This window comes from Ailuropoda melanoleuca, chromosome 20, assembly GCF_002007445.2.
Source record: "Ailuropoda melanoleuca isolate Jingjing chromosome 20, ASM200744v2, whole genome shotgun sequence".
Taxonomy (NCBI): domain Eukaryota; kingdom Metazoa; phylum Chordata; class Mammalia; order Carnivora; family Ursidae; genus Ailuropoda; species Ailuropoda melanoleuca.
Window position 1 is genome coordinate 13274131 of NC_048237.1, and position 25712 is coordinate 13299842.

At 35.0% G+C, this 25712-nt stretch overlaps 1 protein-coding gene and 2 long non-coding RNA genes across 10 annotated transcripts in view; 2 read left to right on the top strand and 1 right to left on the bottom strand.

Annotated features, from left to right (window-relative positions):
• LOC105239132 overlaps nt 1-746 on the top strand; it is a 283627-nt gene extending 282881 nt beyond the window's left edge. Inside the window, exon 5 of the long non-coding RNA XR_004622201.1 lies at nt 610-746. This is a non-coding gene — a long non-coding RNA (uncharacterized LOC105239132). The remainder of the gene's footprint in view (nt 1-609) is intronic.
• The window catches only part of RALGAPA1 (Ral GTPase activating protein catalytic subunit alpha 1), a 241958-nt gene that overhangs the window by 129378 nt on the left and 86868 nt on the right, over nt 1-25712 (bottom strand). For 4 of the 8 annotated variants that reach the window (XM_034648614.1, XM_019803329.2, XM_019803328.2 and 1 more), the window contains exons 17-22: nt 24851-24991; nt 11302-12840; nt 9394-9518; nt 7624-7840; nt 6194-6370; nt 606-758 (exon numbers count right to left, since the gene is read on the bottom strand). In XM_034648614.1, the coding sequence (XP_034504505.1) occupies nt 606-758; nt 6194-6370; nt 7624-7840; nt 9394-9518; nt 11302-12840; nt 24851-24991 (2352 nt within the window). The remainder of the gene's footprint in view (nt 1-605; nt 759-6193; nt 6371-7623; nt 7841-9393; nt 9519-11301; nt 12841-24850; nt 24992-25712) is intronic. The other 4 variants (XM_002922820.4, XM_019803334.2, XM_019803333.2 and 1 more) reach the window with 3 other exon arrangements.
• On the top strand, nt 760-12515 carry LOC117797258. Its single transcript, XR_004622202.1, has 3 exons — nt 760-895; nt 1571-1625; nt 12422-12515. It is a non-coding gene; the product is annotated as an uncharacterized LOC117797258 (long non-coding RNA).

Consider the following 25712-nt stretch of genomic DNA (forward strand, 5'->3'; position numbering starts at 1 on the left):
TATAGGTAACCTTGGATCCTAGTCTCATTTCTGTCATGAATTATGGGACACTGTACAAATTATTTAATAACCTTCGTAAGGCTACGCTTCCTCACTGTAAAATAGATGGTTTAGCTATGTATCACTATAGGTCTCCTCCAGCTTAAAAAACATCCATTATCCTATTCAGTGTATATAATGGAAAAAGCAAAATAATTACTAAGTTAGTAAAGATTATTACTACTTGATAATATCTCAATGTGCTCATAATTTACAGGCTCATTCGATATGTAAGTCTTTTATTCCTGTTTGACTTTTTTCTCTTTCCACATAAAGTGTATGATTGTATTATAAAAAAATTACCAAATTGTCTTTCACAATAATAAAAAATAAGAGTTTGATGTAAACCCCATGAAATAAAGAAAACAAAAAACACTGCAGTTTTAACCATCACTGTTAACATCTCCCTACTCTACGGAACCTTCATAATATAGTGATAAATCAACTGACTTGTCTCAAAGTTAACCCTCTCAAAAACAAAATTTTAAATAATTTAAATGATAAGATCTCCTAACACTAATGCCCTAAAAGGAAAAAATGGCAAATATCTAATTTCCAAATATTGCCTAGGTCATCTGGAGTCTGAAGAACAGAATGGTGGAGCTTCTCATCAAGTTGCAGATCTTTCTGTTCCATGTGATCTATATTCAGCGTGGAAGGAGAAGGCGTCTGTGACCTGGATCCCAGAGCTGAATGGACTGGAGAAGCACTTTCTGAACCTGTAAAGACAATTTCATAAAAATTACCATAAAGAGAATATTCAACACCCTCTACCTAAGATGTAACGCTTAAAACCCCAATAAAACACAACTGAGCAGCATCAAAGGATAAAACAGGTTATAAATTGGCCAAAGAGGTAAATAAAATCATAATACGGTACAAGATTTTGTATCTAGGGATCTCATTTGATTTCTTCCATGGGACTCATATGAAATCAGAACAGGACATACCAGTTCATAGAAGCCATCAGTGAGAGTGAGAATGTTTACTCCCATTCTTGGTCCAGCTACAGACACTCTAGGACCCACTGCTACTCTATTTCACTCCGGACTTGGGGCAATTCAAGGGAAGAGAAATTTGCTCACTGTGGCTCTATCTGCTACTATCATTGCTGGCCTGGTGTACAGTGGTCCCTGTTGGTGCCGGTTGGTCTCGTCTTCAGTCTTTCCCCTCCCACATACACACTTTCCCTCCTTCCCAATCCATTCTTCGTAAACCTGCAAAAAAATCTAAACATCTAACCTGACAGTATTGGTTCTAGTTACTCCCTCATTTAAAATCTTTCAATGGATTTTATGGCTCTTTACTGGCCACAACATAAGCCCAAACTTCTTAGTGTGTGGTTTTCCCGTCTTTCTGCTACTTTCTTACAGCTCCATAATTCCCCTAGTACTTTTAAGTTCTAGTCATAGAAAGCAAACTGCTGGTATTTATCAGAATATGTAGCATAACTCTGGCCTTTTCCACATGTTTTTCCTTTGCATGGAGCCCTTATCCTGTTCTTACAGGTCTGGTTAACTTTATTTTTCAGGTCTCACCTTGGACACCCCTTCCTGAGAAGCCTACCCAGTGCTGATGTATCCAGGGTAAATAAGTAATCTCTGCTATTTGCACTTTTACCTCCCCATTAAAGCACTTGTCACACTGACCTGAAACTGTTCAGTTTTAAATATCTTCACTAGTGCATATACTCTGTAAGAAGAGGGACTGTATCTGCGTTACATGCTGACGTATTGCCAGTGCCTAGTATAGTGTCTGCCACATAGCAGAAATGCCTGTTAATTTAAATTATGTATAGCATAAATTAATACTATATTGTATTTGTGGTGGTTGTATGGGAGTGCTACTAGTACCAAGCAAGCCCCTAAAATATCAGGTCTTTTCCACAGAAATGAATAAAGAAAGATCAGCCTTAAATGACACATTAAACCAGATGGACTTAACTGATATGTACAGAACAATCCATCCAAAGCATCAGAATACATACTCTTCTCAAGTGCACATGCAACATTCTCCAGGATAGATCACATATTAGATCACACAACAAGTTTCAATAAATGCAACAAGACTGAAATCGTATCAAGCATCTTTTCTGACCACAACAGTATGAAACTAGAAATCAACTACCAGAAGAAAACCGGAAAAACTACAAATACAAGGAGACTAAACATGCCACTAAATAACTATAGAGTGAATGAAAAATTAAAGGAAAAAATTTTAAAAAATACATAGAAACAAATGAAAGCAGAAATATCACATACCAAAATCTATGGAATGTAGCAAAAATGATTCTAAGAGGGAATTTCATAGCAATACAGGCCTCCCTCAAGAAAAGAGAAAACAAACAATTTAACTTCACACCTAGGGAAACTAGGAAAAAAAGTACAAACAATGCCCGAAATTAGTAGAAGGAAAGAAATAATAAAGATCAGAGCAGAAATTAATGAAACAGAGATTAAAAAGACAATAAAGAAGATCAATGAAACTAAGGGCTGGTTCTCTGAAAAGATAAAAATAACAATCTTTTACCTAGACCCACAAGGAAAAAAAAAAAAGAGCTCAAATAAAGTCAGAAATGAAAAAAAAAAAAAGAAAGAAATGAATGAAAGGGTGTTACAACCAATACCACAGAAATACAAAGGATCTTAAGAGGCTATTTTGAACAATTATACACCAACAAATTGGTCGACCTAGAAGAAATGGATAAATTCCTAGAAATGTACAATCTTCTCAGATTGAATCATGAAGAAATAGAAATCTGAATAGACCAATCACTAGTAAGGAGACTGAATCAGTAATCAAAAACCTCCTAAAAAACAAAATTCCAAGACCACCTGGCTTCACTGGTGAATTCTACGAAACATTCAAAGAAGTCTTAACACCTACCCCTCTCAAACTCTTCCAAAAAATTAAAGAGGAAGGAAAACTTTCAAACTCATTTTACATTACCCTCATACCAAAACTAGACAAGGACACCACAAAAGAAAATTAGAGGCCAAAATCCCTAATGAACATAGATGCAAAAATCCTCAACAAAATATTAGCAAACTGAGTTCAACAACACATAAAAACAATCATACACCATATTTATTCCAGGGAGACAAAGATGGCTCAACATTCACAAATCAACCAATGTGCTACACCACATTAACAAAAGGAAAGATAAAAATATGATTATTTCACTAGATGCAGAAAGTATTTGACAAAATTCAACACCCATTTATGATAAAAAGTCTCAACAAACTGGATATAAAGGGAATGTACCTCAATATAATAATAAAGGCCATATAAGACAAACCAGCTTCTAATACCATATTCAATGGTGAAAACTTGAAAGCTTGCCCACTATCCCCACTTTTATTCAACACATTCGAAGTCCTAGCTATAGCAATTAGGTTAAGAAAAAGAAATTAATAGGTACACATGGAAAGGAAGAATTAAAACTGTCACTATATGCTGATCACATGATACTATATATAGAAAACCCTGAAGATTCCATCAAAAAACTGTTAGAATAAACGAATTCAGTAAAATTGCAGGATACAAAATTAATACATAAAAACTCTGCTGTGTTTCTGTACACTAATAATGAGCCACAAACAATCCCATTTATAATCACATCAAAAAGAATAAAATACCTAGGAATAAATTTAGCCAAGCAGGTGAAAGACCCACACAGTGAAAACTACAAGACACTGATGAAAGAAACTGAAGAAGACACAAATAAATGGAAAGATATACCATGCTCATGAGCTGGAAGAATTAATATTGTTAAAATATCCATACCACCCAATACAATGTACAGATTCAATGCAATCCCTATCAAAATATCAACAGCATTTTTCACAGAACTAGAACCAATAATTTTAAAATTTGTATGGAACAACAAAAGACTAAATAGCCAAATCAATTCTGAGAAAGAACAATCCTGCTCCCTATTTCAAATTATACTACAAAGCTGTAGTAATTAAAACAGCGTGGTGTTGGCATAAGAACAGACACAGAGATCAACAGAACAGAGAGCACAGAAAACACCCATGCATATATGGTCAGTTAATTTACAATAAAGGAGGGTAAAATATACAATGGAGAAAGGATAGTCTCTTCAATAAATGGTGCTGGGAAAACTGGACAGCTATATGCTAAAGGATGAAACTGGACCACTATCTCATACCATACACAAAAATCAACTCAAAATGGATTGAAGACCTGAAAACATAAAACTCCTAAAAGAAAACATAGGCAGTAAGGTCCTTCACATTGGTCTTAGTGATATTTTTAAGATGTCTCTTCAGGGAAGGGAAACAAAAGCAAAAATAAACAAGTGGGACTATATCAAACTAAAAAGCCTCTGCACAATGAAGAAAACCATCAACAAAACAAAAAGGGAACCTACTAAATCGAAGCAGATATTTCCAAATCATATACCTGATAAGGGCATGATATATAAAAAGAAATGTATAAAGAATTTATAAAGATTCATAGAACTCAATAAATATACATAAAATATATAAAAAGTACATAAAACATATAAAGAACTCCTATAACTCAATAACAAAAAACAATCCTATTAAAAAATGGACAAAGGATCCAAATAGATATTTTTCAAAAGAAGACATACAGATGGCCAATAGACACATGAAAAGATGCCCAACATCACTAAACATCAGAAAAATGTAAATCAAAACCACAACGAGGTATCACCTTACACCTGTCAAAATGACTATTATCAAAAAGACAAAAAAATAACAAGTGTTGATGAGGAAGTGGAGAGAAGGAAACCCTTGTGCACTGTTGGTGGGAATGCAAACTGGTACAGCTACTCTGGAAAACAGTAGGGAGGTTCCTCAAAAAATTAAAAATAGAACTACCATATGATGTAGTAATTCCACTACTGGGGATCTATCTGAAGAAAACAAAAACACTAATTCAAAGAGGTATTTGCATCCCTATGTTCACTGCAGCATTACTGACAACAGCTAAGGTATGGAAGCAACCTAAGTGTCCACTGAAGGATGAATGGATAAAGAAGATGTGGTTTTTATACACAATGGAATACTATTCAGCCACAAAAAAGAATGAAATCTTGCCATTTGCGATAACATGGCTGGACCTTCAGGGTATTATGCTAAGTGAAATAAGTTAGACAGAAAAAGAAAAATTTCATTCATATGTGCTTTCATTTATATGTGGAATCTAAAAAAACAAAACAAAATAAAACCCAGACCCACAGATATGGAGAACTGACTGGTGGTTGCCAGGACAAAGGGAAGGGTGGTGTAAAATGAGAGGAGAATTAAGAAGTAAAAACTTCTAAGGGCACCAGGGTGGCTCAGGTCAAGATCCTGACCAGTCCCAGGACTGAGTCCTGCCTTGGGCTCCCTGCTCAAGCAGGGAGTCTGCTTCTCCCTCTCCCTCTACCCCCACTCGTGCTCTCTCTCTCAAGTAAATAAATAAATAAATAACAGCTTAAAAAAAAACTGGAATGGATAATCACCCATCCAAGGGCATCAAACTACAGTGAGAAGCAGAGTAAATGTGGAGCACACAGTGGAGCCCTTAATCTATGGGCTACTAGCTGCTCAGGATCCCTCTGGCCACTGCATGAACCTTGTAATAATGTGACCCTGCATTTCATGACTGAATTTCTTGGATTCTCCTCATCATATATTTGACCACATAAAAAATTTACTGAAAAGCATAATTTACTGTATAAATATAGGATATTAATATATTGATAAACAGGCCTTCTATTAGGCAGTATTCTCTACAGTTTCTATAAATACTTTGTCAAAGTAATCTGTAAAAATCTGGGCTGACTCTGAAAGACAGTGAAAAGATAGTACTTCTCAACTATTTTTTGGTTATTTAAAAATCATACAGGAAATGCAGTGATTCAAACATATATAAAATTTTGTATGCAATATTAGGAGTTCAATTCAGCTAGTCCCCTGAAACTTACCATGTAGACTCCAGGTCAAAAAAGTCTTATATTAATGTACTTTTTCCCTCCACTGTTACATAAAGATGAATGAAAACATGACAATTAAACTCTAATAAGTAATACTTAAAACCTATCAAACAAAATCCTAAAAAGGTTCTTTGGTGGCTTAAAAAATGCATTTAAGGAAGACATTCCCTTGAGGGATTTTACCAGTAACTGTTGCAACTTCAGCGGAGAAAGCTTGTTGATTAAGACTGCTTGTTTCAGAATCTATCTGAAGTGTGGTTAGACTAGCCACTTCCTGCTCTTCAGCACTCTGATGATGGCCAGAGCCTGAATCCACATCAGCAGAGGATGTAATCCCAGCATCAGCTCCAAAGCCAAAATCTAAAGGAAGAAGAAATGCTAGTACATCGAAGTCTCAACTACAAAACGAAAGTATTTACAAAAGAGACAAAGCGGGGTGCATGGGTGGCTCAGTCAGTTAAACATCTGCCTTCAGCTCAGGTTATGATCCCAGGGTCCTGGGATCTAGCCCTGAGTCCGAGTCCCGGGCTCCCTGCTCAGCAAAGAGTCTGCTTCCCCCTCTGCCCTGCCCACCCCCTTGTGCTCTCTCCTCTCCCTCTCTCAAATAAATAAACCTAAAAAAAAAAAAGAGACGAACCTACTTCAGCAAAATGATTCAATATTAACATTCCCCCTAAATCTATTCTATTTATACACAACTCAGACAAGTGCAAATAATGTTAACAGTTTGAAGTTTATAATTAGAAACAAATTTGTAAAGGTTCTCATAGCTTATTACTAACAACAATAAGGACAAAAAACAGACACATGTGATGTATCATCACTATTCTTTTCCAGGTTTTCTGATAGCTGGTAATATGCTTTTCAAGAATTTTAAAATCTCTAGTACAGGTATATACAATAAAAATGGCACATATGTGGTAAAAACCATTTTTGTCTTAAATCATATATTTCGTTCTGAGATCAGAGTAGTATTTAATCAATGAAGACAGAAAACATGTTTCTCCAGTGCATCTCCCAGCTCTTCACTAACTTGGTTCCCAAGGTTTTCATGTTCTTTTTTAAAATTTTGGTACTCTTCCCTGCCAAGTATAACACAGAATTATATCAGAAAAGCTATGTGGTAATGCTACAGCACCAAATAATATCAATGCTGTCATTTTAACATGAAGTGATTATTCAAAGGCTCTGGGTAATGAACATTGAACATATCTGTATTAAACATACTGAAGCACTGAACTTAACTAGATAGTGGTTCCCAAATACAAGTGCATGAAACAGCATCAACTCATTACTATGTCCTTTATTCTAATGTCAAATCCACTCTAGTTTTTTTCCTTTCTATATGTTTGGTTTTAAAATATCATTTATTTTATGAAAGGACAGTGGTTTTTGTTTTTTAAGTGCCTTTAGTTTGGTGAAATACAGTGGTCCCAACTTGAATTCCCTAAAACTTCCTTTGGAATTTCACTGAAAAATGAAATCAAAATATGTGGGAACCCTTATCTAATAACATTAGAGAGGAAGGTGATGGTTACATAACCCATAAGTCAGTCTCAAACAGAAAACAATCAACAAAAAAACATATTGCTCAAATAGAAAAAGATACTTGCTGTCAAATTTTCGGCCATCATATTGGAAAGCGTTGAAAGAATCCGAATGACTATCTGAGCTGATAAGATCACTGCTCCCTGCACTGGCAGGAGAAGTCCATTCTGAGGGCACACCTGGGTCATCAATAGGGCGCATTTGGTTTTGCTTATTTAGAATATCAGGGAGGTCTTTGGGAATTTCAAGACTGCCTGGACTACTTCCTCTTCTTGTCATAGTCTAAAAATTCAAGAAACATCTTACTATTAAAAAAACTTATTCTCGTTAAACATCTGAAATCTTGAATTTCCAAGACAATCACAATAAATGTTGAGATGTAGGGTCTGAAGTAGGCAGGGGGAAGCACAGTAACCGAACAATCTATGTAACTGTATGGAGCCATAACCTGAATTACTGTTGGTTTGTCTAAAGTAGAGATCCAGTTATGATATGGTGAAGACAATTATCATATGGTTTCACTCATTTATGGAACATAAGATGTAGGAAGATTGGTAGGAGAAGAAAGGGAAGGAGAAAGGGGGGGTAAATAGAAGGGGGAATGAACCATGAGAGACTATGGACGCTGGGAAACAAACTGAGGGCTTCAGAGGGGAGGAGGGTGGGAGAATGGAATAGGCTGGTGATGGGTAGTAAGGAGGGCACGTATTGCATGGTGCACTGGGTGTTATACGCAAGTAATGAATCATGGAACTTTACCTCAAAAACTAGGGATGTACTGTATGGTGACTAACATAATAAAAAAATATTATTTAAAAAAATGATATGGTGTTGGGCCTAAGACTCTTTAAGCCTCAAAAGGATCCATGGACTGAAGTTAAGAGAGTAGAAAGAGCAAAGTATTCAAACAGAAAAAGCAGCAATAGTAGATATAGCGGAGGGAGGAAAGAGTGACGGCAAAGAGGTTATTCTATAATGATTATATATAATGATTCTATTATTTTTTCACATTCAAGGAAAAAACTAAACTAAAAATAAAAGGGAAATGTAATGGAGCTATAAACATTCACAAGTTCAAATCCAAATGGAGTGGCCCCTGGGTAACTCTTGATTTTAGCTCAGGTCATGAGCTCAGGATCCTGGAATTGAGCTTCATGTCGGGCTCTGTGATCAGTGGGGAGTCAGCTTGAGATTCTCTCTCTCCCCATTTCTCTCTGCCCCCCCCCCGCTCTCTCTCTCTACATAAAAATCTTTTTAAAAAATCCAGTGGAATGTGACCATTTAAAAAAAGCAATTCCATAATGTATTTATCTTTCCTTAGCAAACATTATTAGGGGTAAAATTGCTTCTATTTTCATTCTGCCATAATTCTAATAAAACAAAGATAACTTTAAAATCTATTCTGAAGTTATCTGTAATGATTATGTAATCAATATTTATGCTATCAAACTTATGGGAGTTGGGTCAGAAGACCTCTCTTGTTATTTTTCTTGCTAAGGGTCAGCAGTGGCCAGGAAGGTAACCTATGAGCAAATATGAAAAACAGAGGGAAGACTAGGAAGGTAGGGACCTATACCTAAGTAGTTAAGCAAACAGGTATTCTTATCTTTTATTCTGGTCAAAATTATAAGCCTATTTGTTTTATGTCTTTAAATAAAAAAATATTATAAAAGTATAATTTAAAATCTTAATTCAAAAAAGGGGTTAAATTTTAGAGGAAGATTATTTTGAATAAAAATTCACAAACACACATACAAACACACACAGAGGTACATATCTTTTAGCCTCTCTACTCTCCTTGCTAAACCAAATAAATAAAATAAAACAACACTTACTGAGGCATTACCACTTCGAAGTCGTTCTGCTATAAACTCATCCATCAGATCAGGAACATTAGCATTGCTGCTGCCAATATCACTATTAAGAGGGGGCAGTTTTGGGCTCATGTCCTCCTTATTGACTAAAAATAAATAAATAACTATATATAGTGAGAAAAGACTTAACTGAATTTCCTGAATTTGAAACAAACAAAAACAACCCAAAACAAATCACCTCTGCCGTATCAATTATTTGCCAAACATGCATTTATAAATAATTTTTCTCCTTTTAGATTTAATTTTAGGAATTAGTAAATTGATATTTACTTCATTTAACTAAGCAGGTGTTAGTCAATCTTCAGTATAACCTTAAACAGCAAGAAAGCTTATAGATAAGCACTAGTTGGAGTTAGGTTAATATTGCCTATAAAGAAACTGGTATATTTATCTTTCTTCCTACCTCTATGCTTCTATTTAGAGCCTTAAAAACTTAGAATTCCATTCTTGCCAAGGAATATTTGCAAGGAATCTATCCCTTGAATCTATGCACATCTCAGTGGGATATAAATGCATTTAAGTTTAGATAAATAAAAAATCTATAATTGTGACATAATGTCATTTCTATTCACTACAAAGTCTAATTTTATTGCTTTAAGAAAAAAAGAGGTTTATTTTCACAAAGGTTTTTCTGTAAAAAGAAAACCCACAAAAGTTATTTTGATTTCTTTATGACTACATTAACAAGAAAGTTTTAAACTTGGGGAAAAAACTTATAGAACATAAGATATTTATTTATTTCACTATTATACTGTTGAAAAGTTAATTTCTCTTCAATTTAAAGAAAACCAGCATTGCTTATACTCCTAATGAACAAAAAAGCATTTCAGATTAAGAAAATACACTGGTCAAGAGTTCACTGTGAAATACCATTATCTTTATATTACTGGCCAGGCTTTGCTAAGCTGTCGAATACTGCCCTCAAGTGGCATTAATGGCTCAATGCAAGATGCATTATACAGCATTCTGTTAATCATGCTAACAAAACCATGTTAAACAAACAAAATCAAAACCTACCTTACTGCTGAAAGTTAATTTTCTATATATGTAAAGTTATTTTAAATTTGAATCAAGATAAGAGAAGACAGTTACCATAATCTTGCTTTCTGTAATCTGTCCATAGAGGTTCCATATTTAAATCATGATTGGCTATCATGAAACCTTTATGCACATCTAAAATCTCAGAAAAAAGAAAAGTACTGGTAACTGTTTTAAGGACTTGCATTCTATACAAATGAATGCAAAACTAAAAAGCCTACAGCTTGTTTTGAAATAGCTTACATGAAAAGTAACTAAATCCACTTTGAGATTTAAGAAATAATTTCTCCTTCAATGATAACTAAAAATGTTGGTGTTGGTTGTAGGACCTTGATTTCCATTATGTTACGTAATGTCAAAGTAATTTTCTTCTAAGAAAAAAGATAAAACCAAGTAAATCAGCAATAAAAATAATGAACTCAATGAGATAGAGCTGGTGCCCTTTTAAATATAAACTATAAGGGGGCAGGGGAGAAAGTGTTCCAACTACTTAGTAAACTTAATTTCATGGCTCATGTAGTACATACTCAGAAAAATATTTGATTTCGATAGCCTCTGAAAGGTCATTAAAATTTTCCTGTATCTTCCTCTTTCCTATCTTGTTCAGCAGCAAAGAGGTTTAACTAAATGCCTTATAAGGGAAATTAGTAATTTAAATAAACATTTTATGCTGGGAAAAATACAGCTGGGAAAAGGCGCATGCATAACCAAACAGAGAGAAAGCAGTGACCATCCCAAAGCTTTTTGATTGCTTATAGCTTGCTTCAATTGCATTAAGCCAAACTGGTGCTGTCTTTCTCCTTTTGCGCTCTGCACACTGTTAGTGCTCACCTGCAGCTTTCCTTCCAAAATAGCCCATTACATGACTGTACAGATCCCTCAGTGGAGCCTCTGGTGGCATTCTGTTCTGCCTCTGTGGGGAAACATTTGCCTTCGGCTTCGAAAGAGCATGTACAACAGTTTTATAAACGCCACCCAGGGAGCCCTGCTGTAGTCCTGCCTCATGACTTGATGATCTAAGAGTACTACGACTACCTAACTGACTGCTTGCAATTCTGTCTTTTTGTAATATAGTGGTGGGAATCTCTGTAGATTCCTTCGTTGTTTTACTAACTGATGCTGTACCAACTGCATCGAGAGGCCTGTACACACCAGGTTTTACTAACTCTGTAAAACTACTGGAGCTGGCATGAGGGTTGCTGGCGCTGCTAGCGCTGCTACTACCAAAGCCACCAAGCTTCCGCAGTCTCATCTTCCATGGAGCCTCTTTGTTGTCCAGAGGGTTATAAAACTGAACTGACTCAGTAGATGGTCTAAAAGTAACGTTAACAGTATTTCGTTTTTTAGTAGCAATTTTCATGATTTTGGCTCTAGGAGTTACTGTTTCAGACAAGCTCCTTTTAGTTGGAGAAAGCTTGCTAGTGTTCGTAACATGAGGCAGTCTATGGTTAACAGGTGCTTTTAGTGTAGTTTTCTTGGCATGCATAACATGTGGGACAGTGGTTTTTTCATTAATTTGCACACCCTTAACCTTTTCGACTAGTGTTACATCTACACAGGCATCTAATTCTGTGGCTGTCTGTCTAAACAGGTGTTTCCTTTTTTCTTTATCACAAGGGCTATCCGAACTAGGTTCTGATGATTGTTTATCACTGTTTAGTTCCTTAGATTTTTCATAAGTTTTTGTTCTCATAAAACTGTCTAACTGGTTAGGTGCAATACTATTCATGAAGACAGCTGCGTTTGGTTCTTTTTGAAACTGAATGTTTTCAAGAGTCCCAACAAAAGAGGCGGTATTTTCTGATTTACTTTCTTGGTCTATGTATTCTAATTTATCTAAAGATGATCGTTCATCCCTATTAACTGCAATAATCACTTCCTCAGAAGCCGCATCTTTGCCTAACTCATTTTTACTATGATTTTCCTGGTTTTCCTTAAAATATTCTTTCAGGGAGGAAAGAAGATCGTCATCTCCTTCAAGGTCAATGTACTGGATTTGTTCAAAAGCTGAATCTGCAAGTTCTACTGGATCTATTAAGTGACAAAGATGGTCATATATGCTATCACCAACTTCCAGAGAAGACTCTCTACTATGAGTATCAGTGATGTGGCTTTCAGTGGATCTAGTTATTGAAGAAGCCTCTGTGGAACTCTGCAAGCTTGGCGCATGACGGGATGAACTGTCAATGACAGGAACTGCACCTTTGGCTCGTTCAACAGTGAATGGTTCCAAGATGTCAGAAGTGCTGCTACTTCGAGGCAATGGCTGCTCCTCATTCAAAGCACCAAAAACTTCATTCCCAGTGTCTTCACTTTGTGAAAAATGTCTGACTCTAGTGGGGCGGGGAAGTATCTGAGCATCATCAATATCTGTAAAAAAGAAAAATTATGAAGAGTACGAACTATATGAACACGAAAAATATAGTATTAATTTCAACCATACCCTAAGCATATGCTTAAAATAAAAAAATTCTGAGATTTTTTGGTTATCTCAATGAAAAAACATCTATTAAAAATAGAAATCTGTTTTTAAATCATGATGGGCACAAGCCAATATAGCATGTAGTGTCAATGAATTAGAAAACTATCAGAATACATTTTAAAATGTTAACATGCATAGTAACAGTGAGGTAATGAAACATTTGGAAGTGCAGTTAAAGATAGAACTGTGCCAATAAATAAAGCAATTTAAACTTGCTATTCAATTTTTCCTACTTAAGTTCCAAGCAAAAAAAAGATCTTAACACAGAAAGCTGATTTAAGTATTCCACTGCAGAATCTTTTGGGTCTCATATATTCTTATTTCTTCTTTACCAGGCAAGAGGCATTACCTTTTCTTCAAATCTTGCCTATTTGTTTGATCACATGTTACAAATGGAAATCTCGACCCTCTTCTAAAAGTTCTCTTTGTCAGGAAACTATTTATCTGTTCTACTGAGGTGTTTTGCTTTATTTTTTATAGCATTAATATCTATTCACTCTATCAAATAAAAAGCACTGTTAAAAAATTGTTCTTTTTTTCCCCATTTCTCACAAACACCATTTAATCTACTAGGAAGAAACCTCTGCCTATCATTGGCCCTTACCATTAAACAAACATCAAACCTTAAAAACTGTATCTAGGTCTTTTGGGGTACCTGGGTGGCTCAGTAGGTTAAGTGTCCAAACTCTTGATTTCAGCTCCGGTCATAATCTCAGGGTCCTGGGACCGAGCCTTCATTGAGCTAAATGCTCAGCAGGGAGTCTGCTTGGGATTCTTTCCCTCTCCCATCCCCCTGCTCATGCATGCACGCATTCTCTCTCTCAATAAATAAAATCTTGAGAGAAAAAAAAGTATCTATATCTTCTTACATCTCTAAGACAGATTTTAGAGTCAAAATGGACATTACAGAATATCTAGTTTAATTCTCTTACTCAGGAAATTGAGGCCCAAAGAGGTGAAACCATAAAGTATGAGAAGCAGGCTTTATGTTCCATGTCACTGCATTGCTTTCCCTGATAAGTATACGGTAAATCCTCAAAAATATTTATGAAATTGAAAGTCACAAGTTGAAATACTATTAAACTATAGATATATGCAAATTAGAAATTTTAAAATTAAAGTACAGTGTCTATGAATCCATCTTGGCCTTTATATTACTAAGAAAAAAGTAAAAAAAAAAATTTGCTTTTAAGCCAGCAAAATATAAAGAAAAAAGGACAAAGAGTCAAAAAGTCAGATGTTGTTACTCATTAGGCTTATAATGCAAAGGTTGTTAAGTAACAGAACTGTAACTGAAAATGAGAAGATTTAGATCCACAGTAAAACAGTGACTTATCCAAGATCCAAATTAACTTATTGATTGCGCTAGGTCTAGAACTTAGGTTTTCTTACTCCAGATTCTGAAACCAGTGTTCTCATTTATAAAATGGGGACAGTAATTCAAAATATTCTTGGGAACCATGCTATGAATAAAAGGAGGCTGGTCCTTCTGCCATTTTATCCATATCAACTTCTTTGTACAAGGTCCACAAGGAGTCACTTTATACATAGATTAAGAACAAGGGAAGTTTGTATTATGATAAGATTCCACTACATTCCTGAAGATACATTTAGATTCCAAGCACAGGTCAAATACACAATACCACGAGAATCTAAGACAATTTATTTTATCATTAAGTTGAGGGGAATATTCTAAAAATGACATTGGCTTTCTTCTTCATACACTCCATTTAGAAATTCTTTTAAATTAAAAGTGAAACACTTCCTTAGAAACTAAACATTTATGCATTTATACCCATTATTTATTATTGCAGCACATAACTAATGCTTATTTGTTTGTCCTAACGAATGTAAGTATTTTGGTTTTATCTCCCATAATAGGTCATCACAACCTCTGCCTAGAGGACAGAGATTACATTTAAAATGCACTCCAAGTTTCTTTCCACAAAATATCCTAATAGGACTTAGCAAAGGATAAAAACTAATTTTCGACAAATTCTTAAAAATTTTGTAGTTGAGAGTTTAATCTCCAGTTCAAAATTAAAATTTTATTTTTTAAAGGTTTTATTTATTTATTTGACAGAGAGAGACAGCCAGCGAGAGAGGGAACAGAAGCAGGGGGAGTGGGAGAGGAAGAAGCAGGCTCCTAGCGGAGGAGCGTGATGTGGGGCTCGATCCCAGAACACTGGGATCACGCCCTGAGACGAAGGCAGACGCTTAATGACTGCACCACCCAGGCGCCCCCAAAATTAAAATTTTAAAACCTTATTAAAAGCTAATGTTATGGGGTGCCTGGGTGGCTCAGTTTAAGCATCAGACTTTCAGCTCAGGTCATGATCCCAGGGTCCTCCCACGTCAGGCTCCTTACTTCAGCGAGGAGCCTACTTCTCCCTCTCCCTGTGCCTGCTACTCCCCCTTCTTATGCGCTGTCAAATAAATAAATAAAATCTTAAAAAAAAAAAAAGGTAATGTTATGATTCTAGCAAATATATGAACTTCAGAAAAGCAGAATATTAGTTTTAAATTTTAAGTTCCTTTATTGACATTTCATAATTTTTCTAAACAAGCCAGTAAAGGTTACTGTGAAGTTTTTTTGAGAATTTCTTCCCAACCCAGTCCTCACCTTGCATAATTAGAACATTTAACCACTATTTCAGTCTGTTTTTTCCCTAAACTTTTTTATCATCATATATGAATATCCAATATTTTCATGCAAGTTTAAGAGGGCAAGAGCTTTAAAAAAAATATTTTTCTATCAATAATGCACTGCTTGAGAATTTAAGTTTAAATTTAAACAAAAAATAATATTTAAGCTTTAAATATAGTTCTCACATGGACATGTAAGAATAGTAACTGAATAACCTCAAAGAAGAAAATAATTGCTGACTTAAGCATGAGTGACTAGAGCAAGCCTTCAATTTAAAGAAATGCTGTATACCTGCATTCTGTTAAGGAGAAAAAGACTAAATGATAGCTAAACCATATAGTCTTTTCTACATGCTAGGCATTGTTACAAGCATCTTACACATATTAACTCATTTAATCCTCACAACAACACTGTGAAGTAGGTGTTGTTATCTCCATTTTATGGATGAAGAAACTATTTAAGTGACCTGTCTGAGGTTACACAGCTAGAAAGTGGAGAGGTGGGATTTGAGATAAAAATTAGTCCATGTTCTAAGTATCCTGAGTAATATACATCATATATTCATGAAATAATTCATTAATTTTTTTAAATTGGCAAAAATTAATTGTATTAAGAAATGATAAAGCAGTATAATCATTTATCTCTATAAAGATAAGAATTTAAGAAATAAAAACTTAGTCAAATACAAATATTAGTAAATTATACAGAAGAAAACAACCGACAAACTTTGCGCTGGATTGCTGAAAATAACAGTGGCTTTAGGTTTAAACAAAAATGGGTCTTCATATCCATCATGACCAAGTGGGATTCATACCTGGGATGCAAGCATGGTTCAACACTCGCAAATCAATCAATGTGATACATCATATCAACAAGAAAAGACTCAAGAACCATATGATCCTCTCAATTGATGCAGAAAAAGCATTTGACAAAATACAGCATCCTTTCCTGATTAAAACCCTTCAGAGTGTAGGAATAGAGGGTACATTTCTCAATCTCATAAAAGCCATCTATGAAAAGCCTACTGCAAGCATTATTCTCAATGGGGAAAAGCTGGAAGCCTTTCCCTTAAGATCAGGAACACGACAAGGATGCCCACTCTCGCCACTATTATTCAACATAGTACTAGAAGTCCTTGCAACAGCAATCAGAAGACAAAAAGGGATCAAAGGTATCCAAATCGGCAAAGAAGAAGTCAAACTGTCTCTCTTTGCAGATGACATGATACTCTATATGGAAAACCCAAAGGAATCCACTCCCAAACTATTAGAAGTTATAGAACAATTCAGTAAGGTGGCAGGATACAAAATCAATGCCCAGAAATCAGTTGCATTTCTATACACGAATAACGAGACTGAAGAAAGAGAAATTAGGGAATCCATCCCATTTACAATAACACCAAAAACCATACGTTACCTTGGAATTAACTTAACCAGAGACGTAAAGGACCTATATCCTAGAAACTATAGATCACTTTTGAAAGATATTGAGGAAGACATAAAAAGATGGAAAAATATTCCATGCTCATGGATTGGAAGAATTAACATAGTTAAAATGTCCATACTACCCAGAGCAATCTACACTTTCAATGCTATCCCGATCAAAATACCGAGGACATTTTTCAAAGAACTGGAACAAATAGTCCTTAAATTTGTATGGAACCAGAAAAGGCCCCGAATCTCCAAGGAACTGTTGAAAAGGAAAAACAAAGCTGGGGGCATCACAATGCCGGATTTCGAGCTGTACTACAAAGCTGTGATCACAAAGACAGCATGGTACTGGCACAAAAACAGACACATCGACCAATGGAACAGAATAGAGAACCCAGAAATGGACCCTCGGCTCTTTGGGCAACTAATCTTTGATAAAGCAGGAAAAAACATCCGGTGGAAAAAAGACAGTCTCTTCAATAAATGGTGCTGGGAAAATTGGACAGCTACATGCAAAAGAATGAAACTTGACCACTCTCTCACACCATACACAAAAATAAACTCCAAATGGATGAAAGACCTCAATGTGAGACAGGAATCCATCAAAATTCTAGAGGAGAACATAGGCAACAACTTCTATGACATCGGCCAGAGCAACCTTTTTCACGACACATCTCCAAAGGCAAGAGAAATAAAAGATAAAATGAACTTATGGGACTTTATCAGGATAAAGAGCTTCTGCACAGCCAAGGAAACAGTCAAAAAAACTAAGAGACAGCCCACGGAATGGGAGAATATATTTGCAAAGGACACCACAGATAAAGGACTGGTATCCAAGATCTACAAAGAACTTCTCAAACTCAATACACGAGAAACAAATAAACAAATCATAAAATGGGCAGAAGATATGAACAGACACTTTTCCAATGAAGACATACAAATGGCTAACAGACACATGAAAAAATGTTCAAAATCATTAGCCATCAGGGAAATTCAAATCAAAACCACACTGAGATACCACCTTACGCCAGTTAGAATGGCAAAGATAGACAAGGCAAGAAACAACAATTGTTGGAGAGGATGTGGAGAAAGGGGATCCCTCCTACATTGTTGGTGGGAATGCAAGTTGGTACAGCCACTCTGGAAAACAGTGTGGAGGTCCCTTAAAAAGTTAAAAATTGAACTACCCTATGACCCAGCCATTGCACTACTGGGTGTTTACCCCAAAGATACAGACGTAGTAAAGAGAAGGGCCATATGCACCCCAATGTTCATAGCTGCATTGTCCACAATAGCCAAATCATGGAAGGAGCCGAGATGCCCTTCAACAGATGACTGGATTAAGAAGCTGTGGTCCATATATACAATGGAATATTACTCAGCTATCAGAAAGAACGAATTCTCAACATTTGCTGCAACATGGACGGCACTGGAGGAGATAATGCTAAGTGAAATAAGTCAAGCAGAGAAAGACAATTATCATATGATTTCTCTCATCTATGGAACATAAGAACTAGGAGGATCGGTAGGGGAAGAAAGGGATAAAGAAAAGGGGGGTAATCAGAGGGGGGAATGAAACATGAGAGACTATGGACTGTGAGAGGCAAACTGAGGACTTCAGAGGGGAGGGGGTGGGGGAAGGGGATAGCCTGGTGATGGGTAGTAGGGAGGGCACGTATTGCATGGTGCACTGGGTGTTATACGCAACTAATGAAGCATCAAACTTTGCATCGGAATCTGGGGATGTACTGTAATGGTGATTAACACAATATAATAAAATAAAATTAAAAAAAAAAAAAAAAATGGGTCTTCAATACAATTATGCTGCTTATATTTTACTTTGAAAAATAGGAGCCTCTAAATTAAATGATTTTAATCTAAAGTATTAGTAACCATTAAATGAGCAAAACAAGAAAAAAGTTTTTTAACAAATTTTTAAAAACTTTTGAACATTGATAAAATGCTTCCTATAGAGCGTACAACGTGCTAGAAATGTCAAGTTTTATCTCTGGATTTCCTTAATAATGGTTAGTATGAAAGTGCTGGAAATTACTTCTGGATTAGTTTTTTTTTCCTGACTATTCTGTTTCAAAGAAAAGTTTCCTTTGCTATTTTGAATGATAAGCTGTAAATTAAAGTGTAATATTAGCTTGCAATGTGTAAAAAAAATTTTCTTTCCACTAGAATTATGTTTCTTCAGGATTCTATTTGTATTAACATCCCAATATCCCCATTGCTTGAAATAATCCTTGTCACATAGTGGAGGCTTAGTACACTAACAGTGGTAGAAGGATAGCATCTCTTTTATATTAAAAATTAGTAGCTGCTAATTCATAAAATATCAAGCTAGTTCCTCAGGAATATAAATCTCTTAAGTTATAACACTAACATACCACAGGAAATTTTAATAATTTTAGAAAACAGGTACAGAATCAAGTGTCAAATCCCTTTTACCCAAAGTTACATTCTATTCTTGATCAATCATAAACACTAGCTATCAGTAATATTTTTAAGCTCCTGAATTCATAAAACTCATTTTTATTAGTTTACAAAGAAGTTCATGCCATTTTAAAGCTGAAGTTTTTTTCTGGATTTACCTAAAAGAAATGACAATGTCCTTCATGTAATTAAAAAATGTTTTTGCCTATTTGGGTAACATGGCAATGTACTTTCAAGGTAAGAACCACAGAGCATCCATGTTTCCAATTTTATTACTAACAGAGTCTAGTAAAATCTATTTTTAAGACTGGATGTTCAATTTATAGGCAATTCAAAGCAGTATCTACATCACTGAAATCATGGGAAAACTGTTTATGCTGATGTTTTGTTGCAATTGTGAGTCTTATTTTATTGCTTTTATTTTGGTCATTAACAGTGTAAAGAAACGCTACTGGTTTTTCTAAATTACTCTTACACTGGCAACCTTTCTGAACTTTTACATATTCTCATAGTTTTATCAACTTGGTTTTCCCAGTTATTAAATCAGGAAGGCTCCTTCTGATGCCCCAATGTCATAATTCTCTTGCTTAGAGAAATTAATAAAGAAATTTTAACTCACAAAAAAATTAAAAGCAACAAATCAACTTCAAATAATTAATTTTAATTTTAGACCACTAAAATTTAAAACACTAAACTATCCTCTACTCTTTCATCCTTCTAATATTGTTTCCCTTACTCTTAAATTTTGGAAACAGACAAATAACCAATACATTTTTTATGTTACGAAAATTACACTGTTTTGTTTATGAACATGTTATATAATGCCACTTTAAGTTAGCTTCAAGTTTTGAGATGTACTTTAAAAAAACAAATTATTTTAGCAAAAACAAAACAAATCAGATTTGGAATTATGCTAGAACCAGCAGATTACAGGTAGAAAATCTGTAAAAGATTACTATCACATATTGACGGTAAGACAGAAATTCCTTGGTTGTGTAAAGAAGGGCCTACTTGTTTGGTTAGAGGTGGAAAATCCTCCTCCTGATTAGGCAGAATTTAGGAAAAGGATGGGGCATGAGAGCTAACATTTTCTTTCTCCTGATACTCAGAAAACACAAGTAGAAAGATCAAAATATTTTTGCTCTACAGAGCTCAATTCAAATAATGAAGCACTGTTAAATAACATTAGCAGCCTATGTAATATGGCCTAGATAGACTAGAGTCTAACAGTAAGCATGACAAACAAGTTAGCAGTTGAGAACTAGTTCAAAGAAAGCAGATCTGTAAACTTAATTTCTGGGTGAGAAACCCACACTACTTAATTAGAAAATAATAAGAAACAGTTGTAAAAGTATAAACAAAGTCAGGTGCCCACCTTGCTTATGGTTTTTTACATCGCTTCTTTCACTGAAGTATTATTTTTGGCAATAAAAGCTAATTTGCTCAAGAACAATTACTAAGATTTCTGGCTTCTCTGTCAACCATTTATTGGGAAAAGAAAGACTGTTTAGCCTAGCCTACCAAATGTTTAATTAAAAGTATAATCTAGTTTAGGAATTAGGGACAGGGACAGCATGCTTGCCCAGACACCTGTATTACTTGTAGAGCTTTAAAAACTAATGTTAGATGCTTGTGCAACCCCCAGAATATTACATCAAAACCTGAGGGAGATGCCTGGGAAAAAATATTTCAATTGTCACACATGAGTCTATTGTTAAGAACTAATGAGACATATAGAGCAAATGCCTTTGAACTAGTCCCCCAGCTTAAGAGAAACTCTTCAATGATATTCAGCTATTCAAATAGTTTGGTCTGTATAAAGCTATAAATAGCATAAACAGCATCACACAACAGTGTAGGTAGAATGGACGTCTAAAACAAGAATACTGGAGGAGAAAAAAGGGCTGGACAGAAATAGGGTGCTTCAAAAGCTGATGGTCCATTTTTTAACATCTTAGGGTTAAAAAGGAAAAAGGAATTAAACAGTTTCCTTTTACCCTCATAAGTATTCAAGAGTATTAGGTAAATATCTTTCCAGAGAACTCTGCTTCTGTTTTCACTGTTTTTGGTGAAGTAGTTACAGAAACCTCAGCTCCCGATCTTAAATGATTTCATTCACAAGTCACTTCTCAGGAAAGAGGAGTTTTTGCTGCTACTTTATATGTTCCTTGCCTCTTTTAAGTCTTAAAAGAAAAATGGTTTTTACTAAAATGAACCAAGTCTAAATTTGGTTTTATGTCTTATATGTAGTACACATGCACAAAAAACTGGAAGCAACTACCTTGTAAGTTATCAATAAATAAGCACTGGTTTGGAGGATTATGTATATTTTTCATATACTTTTCTATATAATCCATATTTTCTAAAATTAACATTATTTTGATAAACAGATATGAAGTTTGTTTTGATTTAGTGACTGATATCTCACCATTATCCTACTCTTTAAATCTATCACAGAATGCATGTTATCCCAAATGAAGGAAATGAAAACAAAAACAGAACTGCCACTTAGAAAATTCCTTTCGTTCTTCCTAAAACACCTTCCCCATTAAATCACTAAAAGGTAATCTTTTTGAATTATGTATTTACAGTGAAGTAAGGATTCTGAAATAGACACCTACCCTAGTGAAGGCACTACCTTACAACATTTTAAAGGCAACAGCTCACCTTTATTTTAGCTTTTAAAAAATACTTCAGCACTTAACATGCATATTTGCCAAAATATTATTTAAGTTGCAGACAAGAAATTTTGTAAAGCCCTTAAGATTCTAAGGAAAAATAAATCCTCCTGACAGTTTTAACACAGCAAGGGAGTATTTGATCCAGACATTTAAGAATTAGTGTCCAAGGAGCACCTGGGTGGCTCTCTTGGTTAGGGTTCTGCCTTCCTTTGGCTCAGGTCATGTTCACAGGATCCTGGGATCAAGCCCTGCATTGTGTTGGGCTCTCTGCTCAGCGGGGAGTCTGCTTCTCCCTCTCCCTCTGCCCCCGCGGCCCCTGCTTTGGGTGCTCCTGTGCTTGTGCTCTCTCTCTCCCTCATAAATAAATAATAACTTTAAAAAAAAGATCTAGTGGCCAAAATTCACTTCAGTTTTTCTAAACATGTCAAAAATGGTTTGGAGTAAATGCTTTAAAAATATTTCTTAAAACTAAAAAAAGCTTGAAGCAAAAAATATATCTCAGAGAAGTTTACAACAAATTGGGAGTTTCTTTTAGCTATATACAATAAGTTATAAGAACAGAAGTATTGTTTTGCCCATTTATGTAACTTAAATTATAATTTGATGCAATCAACCAAAATCAGTGCTACTTACATAGGAATGTAGAGTGCTTAAATGGAGCGCCGAAGAGACAAAATATCCAAATTCTTTATTTGTAGCTAAACATCATGTGTAACAAAAATATTTGCTGTTTTCTTCTATATATGAAAATTTATATTATTCCATTTACATATTTTCTAATCTTGCTACTCTTTGGTTCGATAGCTTAAATTATTTAGGTAGCCTAATCTTACTGCTGTCAAATACATATTCATTCATCATCACACTTATTGAGCACCCAGGTTTGGATTTGAGGCCAAATTTTCTGTATTATTGTCATCCATAAAACTGCAAAGTCGACTATCAATTTCATTATAAAATTCATCAGAGATTATTTCTATTATACTTTGGTTCTAAAAAATAATATTGAACACTTCTCAAAAACACCATAAAGAATATGTCTAAATATTTATCATTCAAGGTATCTTGAACTAGAAAACACAAACATACCACATCCAATAACTGAACACTTTAGTTTCTCATTTTTAGAAAAGTAAAATACTAAGTTTTATTCATTTACAGTGTTTTCAAAGAACACCAACCACAGGAGTATCTATTTTTCTACATATATTCACCTTTCAATATGTTTGATTGAAATCTCTGATCTTAATTAGATTACAGATGGTGGAAAGCACTTCAACTGAAATACCATTATTAATAAAAAATTAAAATAGTAATAATAATGCACCTTCCCTTTGGGATGCCTGGATGGCTCAGCTAGTTAAGTGGCTGAGTTGATTTTGGTTTGGGTCGTGATCTTGGGGTCCTGGGATCAAGCCCCATGTCAGGCTCCACACTCAGCGGGGAGTCTACTTCAGGATTCTCTCTCCCCCTCTGCTCTTTCCACCTCTCACCCCCACTCTCTATCTCCCTCTGAAATAAATAACTCAATCTTTTTTTTTTTTTTTAAAAAGCACCTTCCCTCGCATAAACCTTTAATCCATTAAGAACTGAAAGGATAAAGACAGGTTGTTTAAAAGAAAAAAGAAGTCAACCTCACCAAAAGTGGCATTTTTAAGGAAACACACGTAAGAAGAGTGGTAAGAAAGTACCTAAAAATGTACAAGTCATTTTCTTCAAGCTAGCACATTTTGCATAGTAACTATTCAACATGTTTGCTTCTGTCTAAAAGATAAGATGCAATATGATTTTATTCACACAAAATTATTTTTTAAAAAAGGTACAGTGATAGAAATCAAAAGCGATTGTGTGGAGGAGGGGTACTGACTTGAAAGTGTCACTAGGGAATTTGGGGGATAATGGAAATGTTCTACATTTTCTTTGGGATAACAGTTAATAGGAGTGTGTATAATTCTCAAAAATCATTACTGATCCCAGGATCTATACATTTTATCACATGTTAATTAAACCTTATTAAAGAGCAGACCATCTCATCTTAGTACTGGGGATCGATGACCTGAGGCAGAACTGAAAAGGTGACCAGGTTTTGAGGTTCCTTAAAAATTGGGGCTTCATAGAATGGTTTTCTTTATTTGGCTTAAAAGTGAGTTCTTAGAATTCTATATCCTATTATAATCTAATATAATCTAACATAGATACAAAGATTTATTCCAAAGCAACTCTAAGATTATATACTTTTCTCAATTACTGATTCCCCTTACTTACTTCCATTACTACAGATGATAGAGATGCATTATTCAAGATTTACCATATCATTAGTCAAAACAATGGGAAATTAAAAGTCAAGGCTCTGATTGTTACCTTTCAAGTCATCTTTTGTCAGACACCTATAATGACATAAATATATATTACTACTTCTTTTAACCACCTGAGAAGAAAAAACTCAACTGTAAACAGAAAAAATCGACAACCAAAAATATTGGACATTGGCACAGCACTAAACTTAGCACTTCCAGAATGAATGCCAGGATAGCATTAGAATTCAAATAACTCAAAATGTTGATTTCTCAACCACTTTCCCAATTTCCCATGCCTCCCCCATAGAAATTAACTTTGAAGAGTTTATTTGATTAAGCAAATTTGAAAGCAGAAAGATTAAAAGTGAAAAAGGTGGTGCAGAAATTAGCAGAGGTGGCACTACCTGAAAGCTCATCAGAAAGGGGAGTGAGAACAATATCAGGCAAGAAGGGTTTGGAAGTATGGATCAGAACAGGAGCACTTTTAGCACTGCGTATATAGGCCGATGGCAGAGCACATTCACCAATGGATCGGCTTCTCATGGCTTTAAAAAGGAAAAGAAAGAAGTGGGGAAGGAAAAAAGAAGAGTGACTATAATGAAAGCCTTGTGTCACAGAAAAAGCAGCAACAGAGAAAAACTAAAAGATACAAAGGAAGGAAATTTTAAATTAAAACACATTTCAGCACGGCAAATACTGGCAAGCTGTAAGAAAAGAAATCAGAGAACACATGACATTTCCAATGTAAAGTTTTTGGTGTAAAGCAGGAAAATGCTTTTTATTATTAGCAGTTACAATGGTATAGCATTAAAAATCAGGAGACACTTTAAATTAGCACTATGTTCTTTCTCAAATCAAGGGTTGAAAAGTTCATTGAATGGAAACACTGAAAAGAACTCAACATTATTAGTTCAAAGAAAATTTGGTACTATATTTGGGCATTTCTCTGAGCCATTATGAGGCAATTCTGAGTCATTCTTCTTAATGAAGCTGAATTCCAAAAACAAATCATTTCTACTTTCATACTCTTCCCTAACAAAGTTTCGAAGTCACTCCTAGGTCATTTTTAGAACATTTTATGTAATTCATAATCTAAAGAACTGAATCTCATGGTTAGTATTCGATCTTGGTAGGAGAAGAATGCTTACTTAAATCCATATCTCTTATTTATATTAAAGCGTAAGAGTATATAGGATGCCTGGGTGGCTCAGTTGGTTAAGCGTCAGACTTCGGCTCAGGTCATGATCCTGGGGTCCTGGATAGAGC